Source organism: Aspergillus japonicus (assembly GCF_003184785.1).
Source record: "Aspergillus japonicus CBS 114.51 unplaced genomic scaffold BO86scaffold_74, whole genome shotgun sequence".
NCBI classification, from domain to species: domain Eukaryota; kingdom Fungi; phylum Ascomycota; class Eurotiomycetes; order Eurotiales; family Aspergillaceae; genus Aspergillus; species Aspergillus japonicus.
Window position 1 is genome coordinate 36,963 of NW_020291711.1, and position 23,739 is coordinate 60,701.

The 23,739-nt window shown below is 53.6% G+C and overlaps 7 protein-coding genes across 7 annotated transcripts; 4 read left to right on the forward strand and 3 right to left on the reverse strand.

The window, feature by feature from the left end:
* Positions 1 to 184: 184 nt before the first annotated feature.
* On the forward strand, positions 185 to 1,844 carry BO86DRAFT_370774 (Zn(II)2Cys6 transcription factor domain-containing protein). Its single transcript, XM_025670292.1, has 3 exons — positions 185 to 259; positions 309 to 857; positions 911 to 1,844. The coding sequence occupies exons 1-3, from the start codon at positions 209 to 211 to the stop codon at positions 1,700 to 1,702; spliced, it is 1,392 nt and encodes a 463-aa protein (XP_025523289.1). The 5' UTR covers positions 185 to 208; the 3' UTR covers positions 1,703 to 1,844.
* Positions 1,578 to 2,724, reverse strand: BO86DRAFT_370777 (uncharacterized protein; the record flags this gene model as incomplete). The annotated part of the gene is made up of 3 exons (XM_025670293.1): positions 1,578 to 2,263; positions 2,330 to 2,462; positions 2,514 to 2,724. The coding sequence occupies 3 exons, from the start codon at positions 2,722 to 2,724 to the stop codon at positions 1,786 to 1,788; spliced, it is 822 nt and encodes a 273-aa protein (XP_025523290.1). The 3' UTR covers positions 1,578 to 1,785.
* A 903-nt stretch (positions 2,725 to 3,627) lies between these two features.
* BO86DRAFT_403729 (coiled-coil-helix-coiled-coil-helix domain-containing protein) lies at positions 3,628 to 4,689 on the forward strand (the record flags this gene model as incomplete). Its single annotated transcript, XM_025673958.1, has 3 exons — positions 3,628 to 3,826; positions 3,964 to 4,327; positions 4,386 to 4,689. 3 exons carry the CDS (start codon positions 3,628 to 3,630, stop codon positions 4,687 to 4,689), a joined length of 867 nt encoding a protein of 288 aa, XP_025523291.1.
* Positions 4,690 to 5,514: 825 nt separating this feature from the next.
* On the forward strand, positions 5,515 to 9,409 carry BO86DRAFT_459209 (putative sister chromatid cohesion factor (Chl12)). Its single transcript, XM_025677339.1, has 3 exons — positions 5,515 to 5,945; positions 6,068 to 8,825; positions 8,942 to 9,409. Exons 1-3 carry the CDS (start codon positions 5,669 to 5,671, stop codon positions 9,396 to 9,398), a joined length of 3,492 nt encoding a protein of 1,163 aa, XP_025523292.1. The 5' UTR covers positions 5,515 to 5,668; the 3' UTR covers positions 9,399 to 9,409.
* A 220-nt stretch (positions 9,410 to 9,629) lies between these two features.
* Positions 9,630 to 11,465, reverse strand: BO86DRAFT_451029 (electron transfer flavoprotein subunit alpha/FixB family protein). The gene is made up of 3 exons (XM_025676839.1): positions 10,954 to 11,465; positions 10,669 to 10,837; positions 9,630 to 10,487 (listed from the first exon to the last, which is right to left on the reverse strand). Exons 1-3 carry the CDS (start codon positions 11,260 to 11,262, stop codon positions 9,907 to 9,909), a joined length of 1,059 nt encoding a protein of 352 aa, XP_025523293.1. The 5' UTR covers positions 11,263 to 11,465; the 3' UTR covers positions 9,630 to 9,906.
* A 141-nt stretch (positions 11,466 to 11,606) lies between these two features.
* Positions 11,607 to 13,241, reverse strand: BO86DRAFT_370790 (uncharacterized protein). The gene is made up of 2 exons (XM_025670294.1): positions 13,097 to 13,241; positions 11,607 to 13,013 (listed from the first exon to the last, which is right to left on the reverse strand). Exons 1-2 carry the CDS (start codon positions 13,163 to 13,165, stop codon positions 11,871 to 11,873), a joined length of 1,212 nt encoding a protein of 403 aa, XP_025523294.1. The 5' UTR covers positions 13,166 to 13,241; the 3' UTR covers positions 11,607 to 11,870.
* A 6,702-nt stretch (positions 13,242 to 19,943) lies between these two features.
* On the forward strand, positions 19,944 to 21,373 carry sun1 (SUN family protein UTH1; the record flags this gene model as incomplete). Its single annotated transcript, XM_025675338.1, has 3 exons — positions 19,944 to 20,814; positions 20,873 to 21,249; positions 21,332 to 21,373. 3 exons carry the CDS (start codon positions 19,944 to 19,946, stop codon positions 21,371 to 21,373), a joined length of 1,290 nt encoding a protein of 429 aa, XP_025523295.1.
* Between the last annotated feature and the right edge of the window lie 2,366 nt (positions 21,374 to 23,739).

Genomic DNA, 23,739 nt, shown 5'->3' on the forward strand with positions numbered 1-23,739 from the left:
CGGGGTGTGGCTGGAGCAGCCTGAAGCAGAGGCTGATGGAAGGCTGACTAAATATACTACAGCAGCCCTCGCTTGTCATTGGCTCCCCGCTTCTCGTATTCACACGGGCCCCAGCTTCGATCTACTATATCAGTACTAGGTAGACTTGCACTTGAGTATCTCACCATCTGCTAACAATGAGCATCGCAGGTGATATTCAACCCCGAAAATGGTAGCCCGCAGCAAGGGCTGTGCACTCTGCGTGCAACGGAGAGTCAAGGTTAGTCCATGTTACTTAAGATCTAAACCATATCTGCTGACTTTGGCAGTGCGATCAACGACAACCTGGATGCGCGAAATGTGAAACCTATGGAGAGCCGTGCCCTGGCTATGGTCCTCGCTTCAAATTTATTGCCGGGAAACCATATCGCAGTCAACGTCGTCGAAAATCGGGCGCTGACCAGGATGGCTCATCCCCCGAGTCACTCGCTGTAGTTCACTCTGAGCCTCTGCGGCAATGTACAAATCTGCTATACAACCTCTCATCCATTGCTTCGGCTGATATGAATCTGAGTCAGTGCCTCGAAATTATGACTCAGGAGATCTCCAAGCCATTTGCTGCGAACTCGGCGCATGTTACTTCTCGCTGGTTCGGGTTTCTGCCTACAGTGTACGGACGCAATAGGGCCTTGGACTCGACGATAAAATCCTTTACAGCTCATCAGATGGGTTACTTGATGAGTGATTCGCAAGCGGTGCAGTATGCGAGGCAGCTGTACATTGAGTCTTTGTACCGACTGCGGACCTCGTTGGGCAACTCCCGGGAATGTTACTCGCCCGAGGTGTTCTGTGCTGTAATGCTTCTTTGTCTGTACGAGGTGAGTCGTGTGAATCATGTCTTTTTATCAGAACCGGCTCTAATGAACATAAGCTGTTCACAAATGTTCATGACGCAGATGCCTGGATGAAACATGCCAAAGGATTGAGTCAACTGGTGGAGCAACGAGGGGCAGCTCGCTGCACCACCGAGTTCGATCATGTGCTTCTCAAAGCTGCTCGAGGTCTGATAGTTATGTACTCTCTCTTTTCCGGGCAGAGCTGCTTCCTAGCCTCGGAAGAATGGCACACCGTGATGAGGCAGCACCCTAATGTCGGCTTGGGTGCCGACCTTGCGAACCAGGTCGAACAGTTCTTCGCGTACTTCACCTCTGCACCTGGTCTTGTTCATCAACTTTACGACCTCAAAGACGCAGATTTCACTAAGCCGAATACTGTCACCAAAGCGGGTGATTTGCTCGTTCAAGCTTTGGCCATGCAGAGTAAATTATCCGCATGGCTCGCCGACGTTTCTGCAGTCACACCAATGCCGAGCGAGATTCGATCTGCGTCAGGGGATATGTACTATCCTACTGTGCTCGAGTACTCGGATGAGAGCGTCGCGTCTATCCTCTGCGGTTTCTACTCCTACATGGTGATCATACACGAGATACTGAGGGGCTGCGGTTATCCTGGAGATCACGCCGCCACCGTTGTCTATTTCCGAGACCAGATCTGCAAGTCGGTTGAGTACAATGCTCGAGGACTGCTTGGACCATATCGCATGGGATTCCCTTTGAGGGTGGCCTATGAAGTTGCGGATCCCGCTACGAGGGCTTGGATTGAAGGTCGTCTGGAAAGGCTCTCGAAAGTGTACGCGGCCGTGCGTCCACAGAACTTCGGATGATCACAACACAATATGACAATGATACATAGACTATGATTATCTATCCGTGGCTGGCCACAGAAACAGCAGCCAAATCTATAGCCTCAGACCTCTGGATCAGTTGGGCCTCCCTTCGCCGGCCACAGGGGCTCCGCTACGGCACGAGCTAGCAGCAAGATAATGATAATGAGGACCTCCATCACCAGTCCCATGCCCACCATAACACCCTCACTGCCGTCGATGGGGCTAAATTTCCGTGGACCAAACTCCGCTAGCAGAAAGTAAACCACGCGAACCACCAGAAAAGGAAGAGCACCCAGCACTATCATCACACAACTATGTCCGGCTGGTGAGAGGACGGAACGATATGTCACCGCCAGCCAGCTCACCAGACCACACACGAAACAGAAAGTGGCGGCAAACACTGCTCCTCCAGCATACATACAACCGGGGATTCCGATGCAATCTCCGACTACTACCAGGACAATAGAAATTATGACCGGGAAGCGAAAGAAGTGGAGGAGGAAGCGGACATGTTTGGGGTAGCGGGAGTTTCCGGGACCGGTGCGACCTGCTTGTCCACTATAGATCGGGATTCAATGTCAGTCGTGTCTACTTCCGACGGTTGGGTTGTCTCTTTCGTCTTACCTTCGCAAAAGAACGAGACTCACTTCAAACAAGAGAGGCGAGAGCCCAATAGTCTGCAGAACGGATTCTGCTATGAGCATTGACTTGTTTGGATGGCGATTGGAGATCACCATGGCCGAGTCGGCGATTCGGACTGGGTTGACAGAGATTAGTGCATGCTGTTAGTACACTGTGGTGTACGTACTCTGAGATAATATGCCCAACAGCCCCCACCATGAGTACAGGAAGCACCGTGCAGGGCGTCTCTGTTTCCTATGGTGCCAGTAGCGCCATTCCTGATTGTACCTCATGAGGAATTGGACCAGCTGGATGATCGAGAATAGAACAACCTCGACAATGGCGACGTATCGATTCTCTGGAGAGATTATGGCGATACCGGAATTATAGTCAGCCATGTTGAAAGTCAACTAGCTCACAGCAAACACAGTCAAGTATAAAGGATGGATGAAAGTAAAGAGCAGGAAATGAGAAGACAAGGCGAAGACACAAAGGTCGAGTGCTCGAACCGGTCATATATACTAATGCCATATTCGATTAGACTTTTTCTCTCTCTTTCATCGCTTCGAAATCTTTTTCTGCTCGCGTGAAGGCTCACAGCTTAGCCATGGCCATCCTCGTGCCTGGTGGAGACATCGCGATAAGTGACCATTCTAGGTTTAGCGCATCTGGTGCGTCAGTAACCAATCATTCGGCCCTTCCGTCCTATAGATTGAAGTCTTCCAGCCTTACAATTAGGCTGTCTGTGCGCATCATATTCTATGGATATCAGCCGCACATTCGTACCTCAAGAGTATGTGAGGACCAATTCGAGGACTATGTGGTTGAATCTGCAGAGGATGCTCTTGTGGCCTTGGACCCCTCATCTAGCGCTGGATGTGTTATTCATATAGGCATATACTGACGAAAGAATTGTCTGTTCACTTAGCACTCCCTCTTCAACTACATAAATGAGTACTGTAAGTGCAAAGATGTGCATCCTCTACCTTAAAAGGACTCTGCCATCCATAGGTACTAATCACACGCGTCGGTGAAGTACAGAGTACCTACGATGCGATATGATTGGCTGTGCCAACCTGACTAGCCCCTCTCTGAAAGCGGTAAGTATAATGCCTGAGGTGTCGATATTGCCAACCTTCCGTCCATTCTTCTCCGCAGTTCGCACTGGATTTCCAATCCATTGACTGTCTATTTCCGCCTCATTCAGCGTCGCTTTCGTCGGGCATTGATGCCTCTCCCCTTCTTTTGATACCACCCTCTACTCCACTCTTCAATTGATATCCCTTCTCCTAATTCCCGTCATGTTCCGCTCCGCAGCTCGAGTCGTCCTCCGCGCGCCGGCTGTCCCAGTCCGTGGCCCGGCCAGCAGACGATTGATAAGCACTTCTCCCGTTGACAAGAAGTCGAGAAGCTGGAAGGGAGGCGTCGTGCGTCTGGGTTTGGCTGCTGGCGCAATCTACTACTACAACACCAGCCCTGTTTTCGCGCAAGACCCGAAATGTACGTATTGTCCGCTGTTCCGACATTTTCCTCCCGAAGCTTGGTCATCGTTCCGGGATCAGAGCTATGTCGTCACCTTGGAGAAAGACCAAAAGACATCAAACTGCGAATGGAGTTGACTGACAACCTGCACTTAGTCTCCTTCCGCTCCCAACCCCAGCCTGATGCTGTCGCCGAAGAATCGCTCCCGACCCTCGACTCCGTGAAGCCTAAGATCCGTGAGCAGAAGGCTCCCGCTGCCACTCCCACCCCCACCCCCAGTATCACGCCTGCTGCGCCTCAGCCCCCTTCCGAACCCACTCAGATCGACCCTGCGGAACTTGAGGAACAAGCCGGCCACGAAGCTGCTTTCAATGAGGAGACCGGCGAGATCAACTGGGACTGCCCCTGCCTCGGCGGCATGGCCCACGGACCTTGCGGAGAGGACTTCAAGGCCGCTTTCAGCTGCTTTGTCTTCTCCACTGAGGAGCCTAAGGGCATTGACTGCATTGACAAGTTCCAGTACGGAAATCCTCCGCCTGTCGGGTCCTAGAGCGCCGCTAACAGTTACTCCCTTTAGGGCTATGCAAAACTGCTTCAGACAATATCCTGAGGTCTACGGTGCCGAGCTGGAAGACGACGAGGCCGCCGCTGAGGGTCAAGTTGCCCCCGCCGCTCCTGGCGATGAGCAGCCCGTGAGCGCTGCTCAGATTGATGCTTCCTCCACCCCCGACGAGAAGCACGCCCGCGCACACGAGGTCAACGCCGAGACCAAGTCGCAGCTTGCGGAGAAGGGCGAGCTCCCCGAGAGCGACGAGCTGATCCCCAAGTCGTGGCACGACACGGAGGCCAAGAACGAGGCCCCCGAGCAGACCAAGAATTAAGCAACCGTGTTAACGAGTCTGTTATCATGCGGGATCACGAATTGAAGTTGCAGGAGAGACAAAGGCCAGGTGTGGATTGAACCGATACCAAGAAGGAGGCGTATGCGGTAAGCGGGATCGCGCTGTGTGTATCAATATATGAATGCGTTTCTATATTTCATACCCCCACCCTCGCCTCGTTGTTTCTCGTTCTCTGCTTGTGTGCGTCGGCCTTGTCAGCCAGTCACTCACGCCATTCCGCGTATTCGTGATTGCTGATGGAGTGGACATTGCAGCTTCACTGGTCTTTTGTCTTTATGAACCCGCATCACGGACCCTCTCCTTCTCTCCCTATATCTTCTATTTTCTATTGAGTACCTGTATCTAAAATCTCTGTACTTGTATGTTTTCTTGTGTTATGGTTGGTTATTTAGCAAGTCCGGAAGAGAGACGACATGGAATAGAGATAGATTACTGATTTGTGATGATTATGTGATCTGGCAATTGGTGCTCTCTGTCTCATTGTATGCTTGTGTGTATTGTTGGCTAGGAGTTGTCACATTCAACTACAAGCCTTGGTACCTCTACATGCTTGATCCTCTGGTCTCATTCTGTTTGACTTTTACAGTACACAACTTATCCATTATGCTCAACTTCAAAGAATCCGACCTCAAACTGAAAATATACCTACACTTCAATTCCCGAGCTGGAACTGGTACCGCACAGCACTCCGACTGGCATCAACTCCATCAATCCCGATACGGACTAGCGCGTTTCCGTCGCGTCTTCCCCGCCACGCGTCTTGCAGCATCAACTCTAGATTCAATTCAACCCCATTAGAAAGAACCCCAAACCACCTTTGGCGACACCGCGCCCCTCATTGAATTGGATGGAGGTAGCATAGCGGCGGCATCACAAGTCCCACCACCGGCAGACTCACTTTCTGTCACGCAATCTTTTTCCTCCCCTCCATTCTTGCACGACTCCTCCGCAAATTTAGATGACGACTTCTTCGTCCCCCTCGATCCCCCCCTCCTTCGACCCAACCATCAATCTCGACACGGACCCGGCCCTCCTCGACTTCGACCACTCCGACCAACAATTCCTCCCAGACGCGAGCGCAAACGCAAACGCAAACCCCCTCTCGCAAACCTTCTCCGACGACCTCGAAGCCTTCGACCTGCAGCGGCAGGAGCGCGCGCGCAACCGGGTCGTGATCCAGCATCGCGCGTGGAATCTCTCGGATGTGTTCCGAAGTGACGAAGATCTAAGGCCTGGTACTTTTTCCCATCATTTCTTTTGAGCTTTTGGGGCTGGAGTATTGGATATTACATCCCGGGTAAAATATTGTGGGCAAGAAATAGCTGGGATTGATAAACGAGGTTTGCGCGATATACAGACAACACCCCGACGAAAACAAAGCATAGAAAGCACCAGATCGATTCGCCGGTTCGTTCGTTGGCTTGGTTGCCGTCGTCGCCGCCGAGTGTTTTGAGGATGCCGTTCATCTCCTCGCCTGCGGCTGGTGGTGGTGCGGGTGCCGGGGAGGCAGGGGTGTCGGAAACGCATAAGCGGAAGGTTGAGGAAGGGGGGAACTTTGCTGCTGAGGTTAAGAGGCCGAGGATGATGGGTGGGTTTTTGGACGATGAGGATGAGGATGAGGATGGGATGGAGGCTTTTCGGGATGCGCAGATGGATGCTGGTGGTGATGGGCTGGACGAGTGGGTGCCTCTTCCTGGGTCGGCGTCGCTGTCGAAGCCCCCGGAGCAGCGGACGCAGTCGGTTGCGGCTGCGGAGCCTAAGAAGCCGAAAGTCATGGGTGGGTTTCTGGATGATGATGACAACGATGACAACAACGACGAAGATGAGTTGGAGGCACTGCATGATGCGCAATTCAAGAGTCAGTTCATGATGCAGGAGCGACTCATCGAGCAGCCGCTCGTCGACCTGCCTCCCATTCCGAAGCCGTCGCAGATCCCCCCGCCACCGGAGGAGCCGAGCAGCTCGATGCCGACGACCATGTCGCTACCCTCGCGCAGGCCGACGAGGTCGATCCAGATTAAGACCTGCTCCGGCAAGACGCATCATGTTGCTTTGAAGAAGCCGGCGAGTAGGGTGTCGTACGAAAGACTCGTGGCCGGTCGTTCGGCTCCGGCCCCGGGTCGAGCCCAGAAAGCTTACTATGGTATTGAGATTCATCGGCTCTTGGACGAAGCTGCGAAGGAGGAGGAGGATCGTGCTTCGAACGCGGCGAGACCACGCCCCTCCCCTACGATACAACCGTCCATCGAACCCCCGCTTGACGCGGGCCACAACAGCAAGGCCAGTAAACACGCCAAGGCGATGTGGACGGAGAAGTACCGCGCACGCAAGTTCACGGAGCTGATCGGCGATGAGCGCACCCACCGACACGTCTTGCGGTGGCTGAAAGGCTGGGAGCCGATTGTCTTCCCAAACCTGGGCCGGTCGAAGGCGAAGAAACCGATGCGCAAGGACAACAACGAGGACGAGGAGCCAGCTCACCGCAAAGTCTTGCTCCTGTGCGGCCCTCCGGGACTGGGGAAGACCACTCTCGCGCATGTGTGCGCTCGACAGGCGGGTTACGAGGTCCTCGAGATCAACGCTAGCGACGACCGGAGCCGAGATGTCGTCAAGGGTCGAATCCGGGACTCCCTCGGAACGGAGAACGTCAAAGGAATGAATGTGGAAGTCGGGGAGGACAAGGTGCGCAAGGCGGGACGGCCGGTGTGCGTGGTCGTAGATGAAGTGGACGGTGTCGTGAGCGGATCTGGGGGCAGCGGTGAAGGTGGCTTCATGAAGGCCTTGATTGATCTGGTGATGCTGGATCAGAAGAATTCGGCACGGAAGGCTGAGAAGACGTCGACTACTGGCAAGAAGAAGAAGGGCGACAACTTCCGCTTTCTGCGGCCTCTCATCCTGGTCTGCAATGATGTCTATCACCCTAGTCTACGGCCGCTGCGGACGGCTGCTATCGCTGAAATCATCCATGTGCGCCAAGCGCCAATTGAGAATGTCGTTGCGCGGATGAAGCGAGTTTTCTCCATCGAGGGCATCCCGGCAGATAACGATGGCGTTCGGCGTCTCTGCGAGGCATCCTGGGGCATTGCCAGAAGGAAGCAGATGGGCGTCAAAAGCAGCGGAACGGCCGAAGGCGACATTCGAAGTGTGCTTGTCGCAGCCGAGTGGGTGGCTCACAAGCTCCGCAGCGAGTGTCCATCCACGCTGAGGCTGACGCGCAGCTGGCTGGAGCAGAAAGTCCTCAGCGACAAGACCGGTGGCGGAACGTTCTTCAAGGGCCTGAACCGCGGTGGTGTACGAGACCTCGTGGACCGAGTCTTCACCGAAGGCGCTGGGTTCGCGGACGCCCCCGTTGGCGCGGATTCCTTCCGGGACCCCTACGACGACTCGGCCAAAGTGCCCGTCGGCGTGGCAGACCTGCGCAAGCGCCATGCCATCAACCGCCTGCGCGAGATGGTCGACGCCAGCGGCGAGCACGACCGCTGCGTGTCCGAGTGCTTCTCCTCGTACCCCCTACAGACCTATCAGGACGACACCTTCCTCTCCAAACCCAACACGGCCTACGAATGGCTGCACTTCCACGACACCATCTCCTCCAAGATCTTCTCCCACCAGGACTGGGAACTGAGCGCCTACCTCAGCCAGCCCGTCCTCGCCTTCCACCACCTCTTCGCCTCGACCTCCGGCAAGGCCAAAGCAACAACATCAACCACAACCACCTCCACGAACGCCGACAAAGACGCTGCGGAGGAAGAGCACCCATTCTCCGGGCCCCGCGCTGACTTCGCCGCCTACGAGGCGCAGAAGCAGAACCGCGCCCTGCTGACGGAGTTCCAGTCCTCATTCTCAGCGCCGCTGAGTCGACTCTTCCGGTCCACGGAGTCGCTAGTGCTCGACCTCGTCCCCAACCTCATCAAGATGCTCTCTCCGGACGTGAAGCCGGTGGTCGTGCGCGGCAGCGGCGAGCAGCGCAGCGTGGCTAGCGTGCGCAAGGAGAGCGAGCGTGCGCTCGTCCAGGCCGCCGTGCGCGTCATGTCCGGACTCGGGGTGCGGTTCGAGAAGGTCCGCGTCGAGGGCGCGGGCGGTGCGCACAGTGGATGGGCGTATCGAATGGAACCGTACGTTGCCCCTCTGCCCTTGATGTTCACCCTTTCTTCCTTTCCTTTCCTTTCCTTCTAAATCCAAGCCCCGCACCCAAACTCCAAACCCCTACCTAACCCGAAGACAAAAACAGACCCCTAGACACCCTCATCGCCTTCTCCCAAACCACCACCAACACCACCACAACCACCGCCACCGCCCCCGTCCGCTACGCCGTCCGCCAAGTCCTCGACCAGGAATACCGCAAAGAAACCACCCTGAAGAGATCCACCGACGGCAGCGGTGGCCTCAAACCCACGCACCCCAAATCCAGCGGCCCAAAGCCCCACCCCGACACAGCCAGGAAACCCGGCGCGGCCGCAGCGGATGGCGTCGCGGTGAAACGCGACTTCTTTGGACGGATCATCGCCCAGGAACCGTCGGCGCAGGGGTGGGCCGAGGATGGCGACGCCCAGCAGAAGAAGAATGCGGCCGCGCAGCAGACACAAATGTCCAAGAGTGGGCGACGGGTGTGGGTGACGTACCATGATGGGTTTTCGAACGCGGTGCGTAAGCCGATTTCTTTGGCGGAGTTGTTGGGGGATTTGTAGATCTGATTTCCGGTTCTGGTTCTTTTGGGGGGGGGGGTTGAAGGCAGGATGGGGGGTAATGATTGAATGAGGGGTTTTTTTTTTTTTTTGTGGTTTGTTTGTATGGGATATAGTGTTGTTAGGTTGGGGCTGGAGTTTAGTTCTGTATGGGTGTTGCTATGGGATCTGGGGGACTTTCATTGTACTAGTCTATACTTATAGCGAGAGTACTACTTACTCTGTCTTCGTGTTGACCAATATAAATCACGGTATATTCCATGATGTTAGATGAAAGGATGCTGCTCCGATTGGTATATACTTCCTCCACTTGTCCGCGATCGCAACCCATGTCATCTAAAACTTATCATCACAAAAAAACCAATAGAGAAAAAACAAATGCCACCCCCGAATATATCTCAAGGGTGGGGTGGGGGGATAAACAACAGAGTAAACATTCAAGCCATCACAAAAAGACAAGACACCATGCAATAAAAACAAAACCAACCCGACACACACAAGAAAAAAAAAACTAAGCCTGACTCTTCAACTTCTCCGTCAACTCCGGCACCTTCTCAAACAGATCCCCGACCAACCCGACATCGGCGACCTGGAAGATGGGGGCGTCGGCATCCTTGTTGATGGCGGCGATGACCTTGCTGTCCTTCATGCCGGCCAAGTGCTGGATGGCGCCCGAGATGCCCGCGCACAGGTACAGCTGCGGGGCGACGTTCTTGCCCGTCTGGCCGACCTGCAGGCTGTTGTCGGCGAAGCCGCTGTCGACGGCGGCGCGCGAGGCGCCGATGGCCGCCCCCAGGGTGTCGGCCAGCGGCACGATGACGCGGTCGAACTCCTCCTTGGACTTCAGGCCGCGCCCGCCGGACACGACGCGCTGCGCCGTCGCCAGGTCCGGCCGCTCCGACTTGGCCAGCTCCTCCGACACCCACTCCGTCTGGAGGGCGGCCTTGGGGTCGCTGCCGTCCTCGACGGGGGCGGCGCCGCCGCTCGTCTCGACGCCCTGGAACGAGGTGCCGCGCACCGTGAGGATCTTGATCGGGTCGCTGGACTGCACGGTGAGGATGGCGTTGCCGGCGTAGATGGGGCGGACGAAGGCTTTTTTTTTTGGGTGGTTAGTTCTTGGACGTTGGACTTTGTGGAGGAGGGGGAAAGGTTGTTGGTGGTGGTGGTGGAGGTGGTGGTGGGGGACTTTTTTTGGATTATGACTCCGACACCGGAGACAGGATGAGGGGAATGTTTTGCAGCGCGGAGATAAAACCAGAAGGAGTAAACGTACTATCCTCGCTCTCAATGCCAGTGATATCGGACACCTGCTGCACATCCAACAAAGCCGCTACGCGGGGCAGGAGACTCTTGCCGAAGGCCGAGTGGCCGGCGACCACGTGCGTGTATTCGCCTTTCTGGATGTTCTCGACGAGCAGAGGGGCGTAGTTCTCGGGAAGGCCCTGTTTTTGAGGTGTTGGATTAGCATGTGATGAGGATCAACTGTCGGTTGCTATTTTGGAGTGTGGAATAGGAAGGAAGTTCCAGAGCGCATGGAGCTGGAGCTGGGTGGGCATACCTTCTCGTAGGCCTCGTTCTCCACCGCAACGACCTTGTCCAGACCCTTGATCTGGGCCGCCTCGGCCGCGGAGGTCGCCTTCACATTGGCGCCGGCCACGAAGGCAGTGATGGGGCCCCCAAGCTTCTGGGCCGCGGCGATGGCGGACAGGGAGGAAGGCTGGATCTTGCCGTCGCGCTGTTCGAGCACGGCGAGGGTGGAGAGCAGGCGGGCGAGAGCGGCGGAGGAGAGGGCGGTGGTGGTGCGCGTGGAGGGGAGGATCTGCGCGCGGGCGGCGCGGAGCACCGAGTTTCTGGCTAGAGGGAGCATCTTGTGGAGGATGGGATTGATTGAGTGGGCGGGGAGTGGAGGTGAGAGAGAGAGAGACAGAGACAGAGACAGAGAGAGGGGAAGGAAAGGTGGGGAGTGGGATGGGATGGGGAAGGGAAGTCTTTAAGTTAAGGTGAAATTGAAGGTTATCGTCGGATGGAACTGCTTGACCGCCCGCTTCGGCCAGTCAGTCACAATCGCCGATCCCGCCGGCGGCCAAATCACCCGACGGACGGCTAGTTCGGTTACTCCAGCTTGACGGACAGGGCAGCATTTGGCTGTGTTGTGTACAGTACAAGTTCCTCGGTCCAAGTTCAATCATATGTCATAGTTCACTTTACCGCCGTAAGGTAGGCTTCCCACACCACTGCATGTACAGAACTTTTGCTTTTTATTCGTCCAAGGGGTATTGAGGTACACGCCCTGATATGAGAGAAAAAAAAATACTCTAAATTTAGAGATAGTGACAGATGGAAGACAAAGCAAAACAGTAAAACAGCGCCGGTAGACAGGAACAACCCATTGCTTATTCAGATACAAATCCGTGGAAATCGAAACAACACCGGAGGTATAGACTTGATTGAGTGAGAGTTCGAAGCATAGGACAATTATGAGGTCGACTTTCTCTTCTTCTTGCCAGCGCCAGCCTCGGTTTTCGTAGGCGCCGCGCCATCTTCCAGCGCCTTAGCCTTCTGCTTCTGGAGCTTCTCTTTCCTCGCCGCCAGCGTCACGGCATCCTCGTTGTCCTCCTCAGTAGCCTTGGCCTTCTTGGCTTTCTTGGGGGCCTCGAGTTGCTGCTGCTGCTTCTCCTCGTCACCCGTGCTGATCTGCTTGCGCTTCTTGCCGCCGGCAACGGCCTTGGTCTCCTCGGCACCCTCCTCGACGACGTCTTCATCCTCGAGCCACAGCTCGCTGGCCAGCCAGATGGGCATGGCCATGGTGTTGGCGCCCTTGATGTGGATCGCCTTGAGGTTGCGCCAACCCTTCGTCACGTACTTCTCCGTCAGGCCCGTGACGACCGCGTCGATGTTCTCGGCGAGCTGCTCGGCGGTGAAGTTGGACGCACCGATGCGGATGGCGGCCGTGGTCGCCGGGGCGAGCTGCACAGGGGCGCAGTGCAGCGCGCGCTCGATCTCCCTGGCGACAATGTTGGGGGCGGCGAAGGCGCTGCCTTCGTCCTTGCTCCGCTTCGTCTTGTCGTCCTTCTTGACCCGCTTGCCGTCGACCTTCTCGATCGCGGCGATGCGGACGGGGATGGGCCGCTTGCTGGACTTGTAGAAGGTCTTGCCGAGGGTCTGGACCAGGCGCATGATGATGCGGTCGTCGGCCAGGAAGACGTCGTGCTCGGCGAGCAGCTGGCGGCATTTCTCGAAGCTGTTGTAGCGGGCCTTCAGCTTGGTGTATCCGATGACCCTGTCGATGCTCTCGGCCAGGGGCTGGGGGAAGGACGGGTCGGCGACGATGTTCTTGACCGCGCGCTGGGGGTCCGCGGTGATCAGGCAGACGCTGAGCGAGGACTTGGTGTTGAGCGAGTGGGGGATCAGGATCTTGCCGGGCTTCAGCCGGTTCTTGTCCACCACGTGCTTCTTGGTCGTGAGGACGAGCCACACGGCCTCGTTGTTGAGCGGGGCCTGCTCGCCATCGGACTCCTCGTCGTTGTCGCCGATCAGCGTCTTCTTGGTCGCGTTCTTCTCCCGCTCCAGCTGCGTCGTCTTGATGTGGCGCAGGAGTGCTGCGGATGCTCGCGAGACCTGTTACAGATGTTCATCGTTAGCGGATTGAAGTTCCCCTCCGCTGTGTGAGGTATCAATAGCGCATGAGCGGTGTTACGTACCTGGCTCTTGTCGAGCTGGTAGGGAGTGCCGGAGGTCGCCTTAGTCGTCAAAGCCGTGGAAGACCCCATTTTTGCGGTGATGATATGAAAAATGTTGCAAGAACTCGATAGGGCTCGACTTCCGCGATAATCTAATGATAAAAAAAAATTCATGGGAAGGCGGTAGCCACTTATTGCCTGTCTTGGCGGTGGGCGAGTTCGCTTAGTCAGACATCGTTTCCCCGGGTCATGTGATTGCATATGCTTGTAGAGATCACATGAGCAAAGGTCTGTGCTCCTCGTCACTTCTAAGTTGGAAGGGAAACTACAGGCGCGATTACAATGACGTGTCGAAGATCTTGTTCAAAGCAAGCAAGTCACATGTGAGCAGTGCAACGACGCGAGTGCTGGCTATCTCCGGATGCTTTGCCCTCCCGTCCGTGACACAGTGGGATGAGGAAGGGACGGTCTGCAAGATGAGCTGGGCGACCCGGCCCAGTCGTTTACAATCATGAATATGGGATGGGGTTGACGGTTTACTTCAGGACGTGGCTCTGCGTTGTTTAGTCCTTTTGAGTCCAAATCAATGCTTCGACATGCCCACTTGCCTTGTGCAAGACCACGAGGGAACGAGGAGTCCCATACCCGAAGACCGCGCAGGCCCGTGATGATGGGAATGTGATGCTTCACGGGCTTCTCTTCACGATGTGCGACTGGTCCCTTGCATGTTTCATCCTAGGAGTATTGTCAAGGGTTCCGGAGAAGCGCGCCCTTTACCCGTGCACCAGCCAGGGATGGATAATCACTGCTGTTCATTAGAAACTGTGCACATGTCAAGCAATTGGTTGGGGTGTAATGAGTCTTGTTGTCTGAAAGGCTGTTCAGAGCCAAAATGATGCCTCGGTAACTCAAATCTTGGAACCGGTTCCTCAAGAAGGTCTCGAATAGATACTTGACTGGTTTCACTGTCACTGTCACCAGAATTGAGTTGGTCAGCGCCGGCGAATATGCATCGCACACGACCGTCACGAAGGGTGCCCAGTCAACGAAAGAGACAACTGTAAAGCAGGTCAGTTAGCGGTGAGGGAGAGACAACCGGGACGAATGATGCCATATGCTGGATATTGGTTTAATAAACGACGAAAAGGCCCAGACAGTCTCGGGCAATCGAAGACTATGAGCAAATAGTTAGTCGAGTGGTAGGTGAGTCAACCCATGCGCATTGACCATGTGGATTATTGCAGCGAGAGGGAAACAGGGACTGGTCTCGGAGTATTTCTTCAACCTGCAGAGGGTAACGTTATTGTTCACGCAAGAGAAAAAAAAGGAGGCATAACATTGCGCTTGGCAATGGACCAGAGCCGAGCACAAACCACATGACCAACCGACCCTCTTTGCGAACATGTCTGGCCATTGGTTCGGTTGGTGTAGCTGATAGTATCTTATGAGTTAATATCCTAGTGGTTAGGGGATTGCAAGTCCATTTGCCGTCTTCTGTTCCGTACTTGATTCCGATTACTAACTACACAGACTAACTACAACTATCTTGGCTACGCACTGGCAGGCTACGGTAATATGGTAATCGGAACGATGGGAATAGCGTCGCTTGACAGTGCTCATCATTCGTCCGTTTGGTCGCCCGTCCAATTCTCCGGATGGGGCCAACGCAAATGCGTTCAAACAGAGCAGTCGACTTGTCGCCGGCACACGGTGGAACAACAGACAGAAGCTTGTGCGGTAGATAGGGGAGGGGTCGGTGATTCAGGCACAGATAGACGATGATAGGACCAAAGCGATGTCATCGGTGCCTGAAACAATAATGCATGATGCTACCGCGGATTAAGATTTTCCCTTCGGGTCTCGGGTGCCGCTCCAACAACTAGTTATGAGTACTGTGCGGAGTACATTGGATGCAGCCCCTCTGTTTACATCCATCCTCAAAGCAACCTGGTTCGAACGATAGGTGAGTTCGAGCTTAAACTTCAATGCTTCAATGCTAGTGCTCCCTCCGAGTACTTCAATAGGCTGAGAGCATGGACAGTCATTTCCCGTACCACGCACCGATGGTCAAGTCCACGTCAATAGCTGAGTTGTTCGGGGGATTAGCTTATCCTCCAAGGTCTAATAGTCTGCCTTGGACAAAAGGGCAACGGCGACTAGTTAGTTACGGGGGTAGATTGAGTCAACAATGAGTTCAACAGACCTCTAGTAGCAACTAGCTCAGATATGGCACGAGAGAGCGAGCATGCGTGGAAATAACTCCCACGCCTGTGCCCCTCACAATGTACCCGGTTAGGCGTAGTGTGACCCCATCCTTCAACTTAGGTTTGTTTTAGCGCTCCCTGCAGCCCGGTTAGTGCGTTGGTTTGAAGTAAGGTAGACACGGTTGCTGTATCTGGGAGATTGATCCCCGCCGGTGGAAAATCAAGCTAACCAAGTCTCGGTTGGATGCTTTTCTTTCGGTCGACTCCCCCCCATCTCCACCCACCTCGGGGCTTTTATCGTCCCCCCTATACCTTAGTGACCTTCTGGCCCTGCTCTCTGGCCAAAGACAATTCGGTCTCCGTAGGCTGTTCATCATTCAACACGAACTCAACTGCCAACACCCTCTCTCCACCCAAACTATTGACTTTTATCGGCTCCAACCCTCCGTAAATTGGGCGGAGAACGGGCAGGCCGAGAAGAATATGGGGAATAACCACGCGGTTCAATCTCTGCAGGCTGCTTGGCATCAGACAACCCACGTCAAATTCCTGGTGAAGCCACGCAAGCCCGTAGGTTGCTATCAGAGAGTACCCATGGAGAGACAGAACTCCATAGTAACCGGCACACTATACTCCATGTATAGCCCATAATGAGTCGGCCTGGATGTAGCCTCTGGTTGCCAAGCTTTAGGCCAAGGCGCGATGCGAGATTCCTCTTCCTGGCAGGAATCTGTAGGACACGGGGACGATGTTGTCGACGAAGGGCGAAAAAGATTGTATCAAACCCCATCCTTCTCTCATATACGGCGAAGTGTAACATTTATGCTATGTTGGTTGTGTTGATGAACGTGTCCAGGGTCCAGCTAAACATCGTGCAACTCCCAGTGATCTCGTCAGCTTGGACCCCTAATGCGTGGAGGCCGGGGAGTTGTTGTGTTGTAAGGGCGGCTTGGGGGCAGAGGGGCTGAAAAAGAGGCTGGTCGTATTGTTAACCTCAAACAGCGGGCCAGGTTTGGTAGGCGAATCGTATCGTGCTCTTGCTGGCTCGGGAGCTTGCGCATCTTCCCGGATATGAAATCTGCCTTGTTATGCAGGTATTGTGCAGGGATGGGCCATCTCTAGGATGTATGCAGATAGCAGTGATGTACAGCATTGGTACAGCTGGTATGGCTTAAGCGGTGACTTCTGGTTGGCTCACTTTAGATACTCTTACAATGTTTGTGTCTACCGAGTGCTGGTGTGTTTAAGACCCGCCCTCATCGAGCGGAAAGGCATGCTGCCGAAATATATCTTTTGATAAGCTTCTATAGTGTGGGCACGATAACGCTTTTAAGCCAAGCAATCTGGTCACTGTTGGAAACATGCTTGGTAGAATCACAAGCAGTTGAATCTGTAACGAAGATCAGAATAAGCATGGGTCTGACATTGTTGTCCGTCTTCTTGTAGTCAGAAGCCTGAACATGGAAGGCAGCCTTGGTGTTACCGGGCTACCCCGCACTTGTCCTGAGCATCTCGATCCAATTTCAGTTGACATAGCAGTGAAGAAGATCACAACAGCCAGATGGGATAAACATGTCACACTGACTGGCACTGTTTCCTTTTAAGCTTATGGTAATGATGATCAAGATCTGCAAATTAGGTTATTGCCTGGTGGACCAACATTCAGTATTACCGGTCGGGTTTGGCTCAGATGGCCACCTACTGCTCTAAGCGCATCAGAGGATGTTACAGAATCTAGAATCTCAGCACCAGGAATACGATTCAAACGGTGAGCACAGGAGACGACAACTGCACGTCTATGCATTACAGTAGACCGTAAAGGCGCAGGGAATGTAGTTCTAGCGTCAAGATTGTCCCCCAAGCCAGCCGATGAATCTCCCATTACCCAGTAAATGTAGGCCAGCAGCCTCTCAGGCCATGCATCAAGGGAGATCTGACAGTGTCGCTTATCATTGTCATGCCAGACCTGAGGCGCAGGCCAGGCGCCCAACTGACAGGTAGTAGCGTCAAGTTATAATTATTCAGAGCAGCAATGGACCTGCATTTGAATACGACAGTATAACCAGGCAAGCACTCGCAACGGTGACTGAGACACTGCCTCCGCCAACAGACTTGCAATCATCTCATAAGTACGGAGAGAGACAGCAATCTGTCTCCCTTACCGAGTCGCATGAAGCTGCCCCCTGAATCTACCTTATCACCATAATCGAGGGCATCGACAATGTCTTAGAGTAATGCTGTGAAGTATAATTGATCTCTACTATCAATGGGGAATCTTACTCATACTTATTTTCAGCCACTTGGTGTTGTTGACGATCTTAACGTATGACATGTAAAGTGCCTCGGATCGGTCGCCAGGGATCCTGATCATCTCACTTGCAGGGTGTTTAACAACGGCTGCAGGGGTTCCGCAGATGGGCTATAACACCGAGCATAAGGGCTCAAGGGTCGGTCGGCTTGAGAAAGGGTTAAAAATATCAACGATCAAAGGGCCCCTTTTTGGCCAGACTCGCGCACCGTGCAGATCCATCAAGTAGGTGGTTAAAACTTGCTTGGCTCTGGAAAGAGTCGAGAGTACGACGGTGGTCATGGGTAATGCGTTACGGAACAAATACTGAAGGTTGGGGTTGCCGAAGGCTGAAACAGTTGAAGACCCAGAATACTGGAGAGGGGTTACATCACTACCCGAAGCGCTTTGTGCCTGCCAAAACTATGAAAGGATTCGATGATATGGACCCTGGCTAGTACAGTACAATGAACAACAATCTAAGAACAACACATAAGGCAGTGCAACTGTTTGTGGATGTTGTTGATTCTGTTGTTGTCCTGGATGTCTGACTCGCTGAATAACACCGTCTTTTCTTCCCTTTTAGTTTTCCTGCCGCCAGGCCGACTGCGCCCACTAATGCAGGCCAACATTAAGATCGGACATGAGACATTCCCATGGTAGGCCGATTTGTGGCAGTGGTTCGGCAGCGCCTCAGCCGATGATTGGTGTGCCTGACTGGGGACAAAAGTCTGATTTCCACCGGCTGAGGGCCGAATCTCCTCCTCAATTGGCTGGGAGGTTTAATTAATTTCGGTAACCGCCAAGCAAATGAGTGTCAGGAACAGGAAAGCTCCAAACATGCAGTGCTTGCGGTGGAAGAAAAATAGGCAAGGATTTAATGCCCGGCCTGCAAATGCCTGCAAATGCCTGCGAATCCTCCCCAAGTTCGGTTACTAACTTAGCACTGTTGGAGTTGTTGGATTTGTTCCAGACAGTCATCTCAAGTCTTGGCTCTCTCTCTCTCTCCCTTCCCCCCAAATCCCCACTTCCTGGCTTCACGTTGCCTTGTGGTCCTGTGGATGGTCTTTCTTTGAGCGAGCTGATCCTGGCGGACTTGGCTTGGGGAAAGGAGAAGTTTCCTACGGAGTACTTACCGCCCCCTATTTGTTGTCTGAAGGCCACTCAAGGTATAGAATGTCATCAAATTCTCTGGGGGTCTCCTGTCATCAGGGGGAAGGCACATACCGGAATGTGCCTTATACATTCTTGAGATCTCTGTCCACCTTATCTAAACGAGTCTTTGTATGAGGATGAAGTATAACGTACAGTACCTATGAGCATACTATATGATAGCCCAAGATCACAATCAAATTGAATACAGGCCAAATACTGGAAATGTAATATCCGAGTACTGAATCATGACCGGACACTAACCATGTGGGCCCCCCTAATATTAATATTAGTTTTCTTTTTTCCCCCCATTATTATTATCACCAACGATGCCGACTAGTGTAATATTATTGCCTTTCTTTTGGTCTGTCCACTCTCTCACACTTCTCTTCTCCACGGCCAAAGTGCCACACACTACACTCTTTTACTTTTTAGTTTAACCCCTGGAAAGAAAAAAAAAAGCGCCTGCGTGCACGCTTTAGTGTCTTGTTGTCCCCCTCCTTTCCTTTTTCCATTCTCACCATTCTCACCCCCTGGTCCAAACTGGATCGAAACTAACCGCTTACCTATCCTCTCTACCGTACTTTGCTCTGCCCTTCATCTCCCCTTCCGGTTCCCTTTTCTCTCCTCTTCCTCCCTCTTCGCGACCCTCCTCAATTTCTTCGCCTTCCCTGAGCGTTTCATTTTCCCCCTCCGGCTTTCGCCTGTTACCCACGCGAGAACTTCCTGTCCGACCAGAGGGACTAGCTTCTCTCTCGCACGCTCTTTTCGGGAACCTCCTTTTCTTCTCACTTTCCACTCATTGACCCTCTCATATTCAATCGCTGCACCTTCAATTCGTGTACAGATCCGTTACTTTCTGTCAAGAGCGCGCGACTGGTTTGCCGTGACGTTGCGGTAGGTTACCACTGTTCCTTGTTATACTTCATTCCCCCTCCCATGACCCGCATGTTCATGAGTGAGTGCTCGCGCGACGTGGGCTGTGGCCGCATGGAACTCCACTTGATGAGTCGCATCGCGGGTCTTCATGATCCCTAATATGCCTGGTGAAAGGCGGGGATCAAGGCGATCCTTATGCCTGGCACAGAGAATTGGCTGGACATGATCATCGATGATCATTTGACCAACATACTAATGTGATATTCTTCCATGGCATATACAGAGTTCATCGATTTCCTAACACGATACCCCGCTGTGCATCTGTGCAACCCACAAAACTACAACAATGAAGTTGAATACCGTTGCTGCTAGCTTGGCCACGGCCTCCTTGGTGGCTGCTCAGCACCACCACCAGCACCGCCACCACCATAAGCGCAACCCTGAGTCCGAGGTTGTCACCGTTGCTGGTCCTACTGTGGTCACTTACGTTCTCGACGGCAAGACTATCACTCTCGAGGAAGTCTGCAAGGGTATCGCCGACAAGACCTTGACCTGGGCCTCTGGTCAGGACGTTCCTGATGTCTGCAACGGCGCTAGCAGCTCTTCGACTACCGCTGCCTCGACCTCCACTTCCACCACCGCGGCTCCTGCTCTCAGCTCCGTTGCCGAGTTCGTTGAAGTCGCTGTCGCTAAGGCCACTTCCTCCAGCAGCTCTTGGAGCTCCAGCAGCAGCGCTCACTCTTCCACCGCCGCTGCTTCCAGCTCCGCTTCTTCCAGCTCTGCCAGCAGCTCTAGCTCTTCCACCGCCACCGGCTTGGATGCGGACTTCCCTGATGGAGAATTGGACTGCGATACCTTCCCCTCCGACTACGGTGCTATCGCCCTCGATTACCTTGGACTTGGCGGCTGGTCCGGTATCCAGTACGTGACGATCTCCGGCAGCGTCGTGACCGAGATCACCACTGGTGTCTCCGGTGATAGCTGCACCAGCGGCGCCATGTGCTCTTACGCCTGCCCCGCGGGATATCAGAAGTCCCAGTGGCCCAGCACCCAGGGATCTACCGGACAGTCCGTTGGTGGTATCCAGTGCAAGAACGGCAAGCTCTACCTTACCAACACTTCCTTGTCCAAGAAGCTTTGCATTGAGGGTACTGGCGGTGTCCACGTCCAGAACACGCTCGGTGAGAGTGTTGCTGTTTGCCGTACTGACTATCCTGGTAAGTGTCTTGCGTCAGCCCTACAGTACATGGACACCTCCTTACTGACAACTAATAGGTACCGAGTCCGAGACCATTCCTCTTCACCTTGGTGACAACACCCTCCAGCCCCTGACTTGCCCTGACGGCGAGACCTACTACAAGTGGGAGGGCAAGATCACCTCTGCTCAGTACTACGTCAACCCCAAGGGTGTTTCCACCGAGAAGGGCTGCCAGTGGGGTAACGGCTCCGAGGCCATCGGCAACTGGGCCCCTATCAACCTTGGTGTCGGTGTCAACGACGGCAAGTGGCTGTCCATCTTCCAGAACAGCCCCACCACTACCGAGAAGCTCGACTACAATGTCAAGATCGAGGGTGACAACCTGAGCGGTTCTTGCAAGTATGAGGATGGTGTTTTCTATTCCGAGTCTGGCACCAATGACTCCGGCTGCACTGTGAGTGTTCCCCACCCCTTGCTTTGGTCCCTTTCCCCTTGGAGGTCCCTGGCCTGATTGCTAATGTTAATTTTGCCCGCAGGTCGAGGTCGTCTCTGGCTCCGCCACCTATGTCTTCTACTAAAACTAAAGTGGATAATTCTCCGTGGTAGCCTCTGTCGCCAAGTGCCGGCTTCGGCTTCCCACGACCTTTCCGTACCCCGACAAAGGCACAATTGCAAATAGAAGACCTTTTTTTTTTCATGCCTCTGTTCCGCCCTTGATCATGATTCACCTTTCAGTGTGCTTGCTTTCTTCGTGTATCTTAGTATCTCATACTTATGTGACGTGGGAAAGCTTGCAACACCTGTCACATTTGTAACGTCACCCTTCCTTTGTTTGGGGGGCGGTTGTGGTTAGCTTTTTTACTTTTCTCGACACTGAAGTAACACTGATTTTCCCAATTGATCACCGCGGAGTTTCTTCTCATCTTTCTGTGGAGGATGGGATGTAATTTAGCGATATCCTGTACAGTAGTGCCACTTCTTTTTCATGTTGTTCAGATCGAAATGACCCACTAATTCACTTTGATGATTTTCAAAGCTCTGCAAGAGTTATTCCCGTCCATTTCCTCTAAAGATTGTCCTTGAATGTTGAAGAAGATTTCAAAGGGGAGCAAGACGGCTCGACCGGTCTACCCTTGCCACTTCGGCTTCTGTTCACTGCATCCCCTACCGATTGCTTGGGTTCTATGCGGATATCTCCCCCGGGCTTCGGGGGCCGGATATCGGCATGTATTGCTGCAGTGCCCACTGCATTCTGGGCCCCCATCCAGCAGCATCCACCACGACGACGGACCTTGACGCCGACCACCAAGATCCAGAAACTCGAAACTAAAAATCTTGCTCGGTGGATCTGGATCTTCGGCCGATTCGCAAAGAGAAGAAACCTGACGCAATGAACAGAAGACAAGAGCAATCAATGGCTGAAGCATGCTCGAGGTTTTCTTTTTTTCGTTTCTTTTTTTTTTTTTTTCTGCTCCCTTCTTCTTCCTTGGGTATCTTCAGTGGCGGATGGAGACTGGACAGATCAACACATATAAATCTACTTTTTACATTCCCCGGCGGCATCTCCACCTGTGTCATGCATGGTCGACTGGATCTAGGCTAAAATGTTCTGGAATGTGCATTGCATGAGTGGATCCCCGAGCTTGGGGAGGTTGGGGTGTGTGGTCTGTCGGTGTGGGCTGTTCGGACGACTACTTCTATTCGGAGTCTTTACTCTCTGTGTACTACTTTGTGCTGTATCTTATTTGGGTGGGGGTTCTTTGAGGATTTGCTGGCTGAAAGAAAGGATCCTGCATGGGGTTCTGAGAGTAGTTGTTTGATTAGATAATTCTGGAAGTTGGGGGACTTTACTACCAAGTCACAAGTAGGTGGTGTTGGGCTAGTCGACGCATATAGTGTACTTGCATGTGCATCTGCTCTCGGGCTGGGATGTGAGCTCTGGTCTGTAGGACAGTGTACTCCGTACTTCAATGCCATTGAGCATCGGGCTGGAGTTTAAGGGCCAAGGAGAGACCATGTCCTTTTCAAGTGCTTGGATGATGGTTGGTGAGAGGGAAGACTGAAGAGGGGGGCTGGGAATAGTTCATATGGTTGGGGGCGAAGATACGTCGGCATTTGATTTTGTTATTTTCGTCATTGAAATGTGAAGAGAGGGAAGCACCATCTTGACCTTTCCCTAAAGTTTGGACCGGAGGCTGGAGGGTGATCAGCGGAGGTGGAAGCAGGTTTTAGTACATGTCAGGGAGTTATGCAAGACGTCAAGGTTCAAGGCTGAATTGGTTCAGGTATGCTTGGACTGTAAGTACTGTCTGTACTGGTGTTCAATGACTGTTGAGGTCATCAATAATTCAGTCACTGACAGACAGCCCTTGGCGGGACTAGTCCGGAGGCAGACTAGCGTGCCACCGCCGACGAGGCAAGGCGCCACGCGTTCACGTGACATGGTATCACGTGCCACGCGTTCTCTGGTTCGAGTGAGCGACGCGCCTTGACTGCCTGGGGTGTCGAGGCTCCGAACTCAGGCCCATCCCTTGCCTTGAAACAAATCAACAACAATACGCAGAGTGATCTGAATTTAAGTAGAAGCAGAAGAGAGAGTGACAGACAACTAACTGCAGGCCGTGGTCATTCCAGGGCCTGGCCACTTTTCCTCCCTGTTCTTCCTCCCCCCAATTTATAAATACCAACCATGCGCTGTCAATGCAATTCAAGGCCGCTGCTGCGCGAAGCTCGGTGGTGGTGGAGCTCTGAGACTCTCGCCGGCGCCTATCGAACGCGTCTCGGACTGTAAGCGTGCATTTCCGCGCTGGAAGGACGAGACGCTCCGTTCCGGGGCAGACATTCCACCACACACACCACACACCACACACCACTCTTCCTTTCACCCTTTTCTTCAATGTTTCTCGTTTTTTCCCCTACGGTCGAAACATTCTGTGCTCAACCC

Excerpts from the sequence above, each read along its gene's own strand:
- BO86DRAFT_370790 (XM_025670294.1), bottom strand. The coding sequence starts at position 13,165 with ATGGGGTCTTCCACGGCTTTGACGACTAAGGCGACCTCCGGCACTCCC. Across the intron at positions 13,014-13,096 it reads ACCAGCTCGACAAGAGCCAG|GTCTCGCGAGCATCCGCAGC; the intron begins GTACGTAACACC and ends CATCTGTAACAG.
- BO86DRAFT_370774 (XM_025670292.1), top strand. The coding sequence starts at position 209 with ATGGTAGCCCGCAGCAAGGGCTGTGCACTCTGCGTGCAACGGAGAGTC. Across the intron at positions 260-308 it reads GCGTGCAACGGAGAGTCAAG|TGCGATCAACGACAACCTGG; the intron begins GTTAGTCCATGT and ends TGACTTTGGCAG. Across the intron at positions 858-910 it reads TGCTTCTTTGTCTGTACGAG|CTGTTCACAAATGTTCATGA; the intron begins GTGAGTCGTGTG and ends AATGAACATAAG.
- BO86DRAFT_451029 (XM_025676839.1), bottom strand. The coding sequence starts at position 11,262 with ATGCTCCCTCTAGCCAGAAACTCGGTGCTCCGCGCCGCCCGCGCGCAG. Across the intron at positions 10,838-10,953 it reads AGAACGAGGCCTACGAGAAG|GGCCTTCCCGAGAACTACGC; the intron begins GTATGCCCACCC and ends CCTCAAAAACAG. Across the intron at positions 10,488-10,668 it reads TGGCATTGAGAGCGAGGATA|CCTTCGTCCGCCCCATCTAC; the intron begins GTACGTTTACTC and ends CAAAAAAAAAAG.
- BO86DRAFT_459209 (XM_025677339.1), top strand. The coding sequence starts at position 5,669 with ATGACGACTTCTTCGTCCCCCTCGATCCCCCCCTCCTTCGACCCAACC. Across the intron at positions 5,946-6,067 it reads TGACGAAGATCTAAGGCCTG|ACAACACCCCGACGAAAACA; the intron begins GTACTTTTTCCC and ends CGCGATATACAG. Across the intron at positions 8,826-8,941 it reads TGGGCGTATCGAATGGAACC|ACCCCTAGACACCCTCATCG; the intron begins GTACGTTGCCCC and ends AGACAAAAACAG.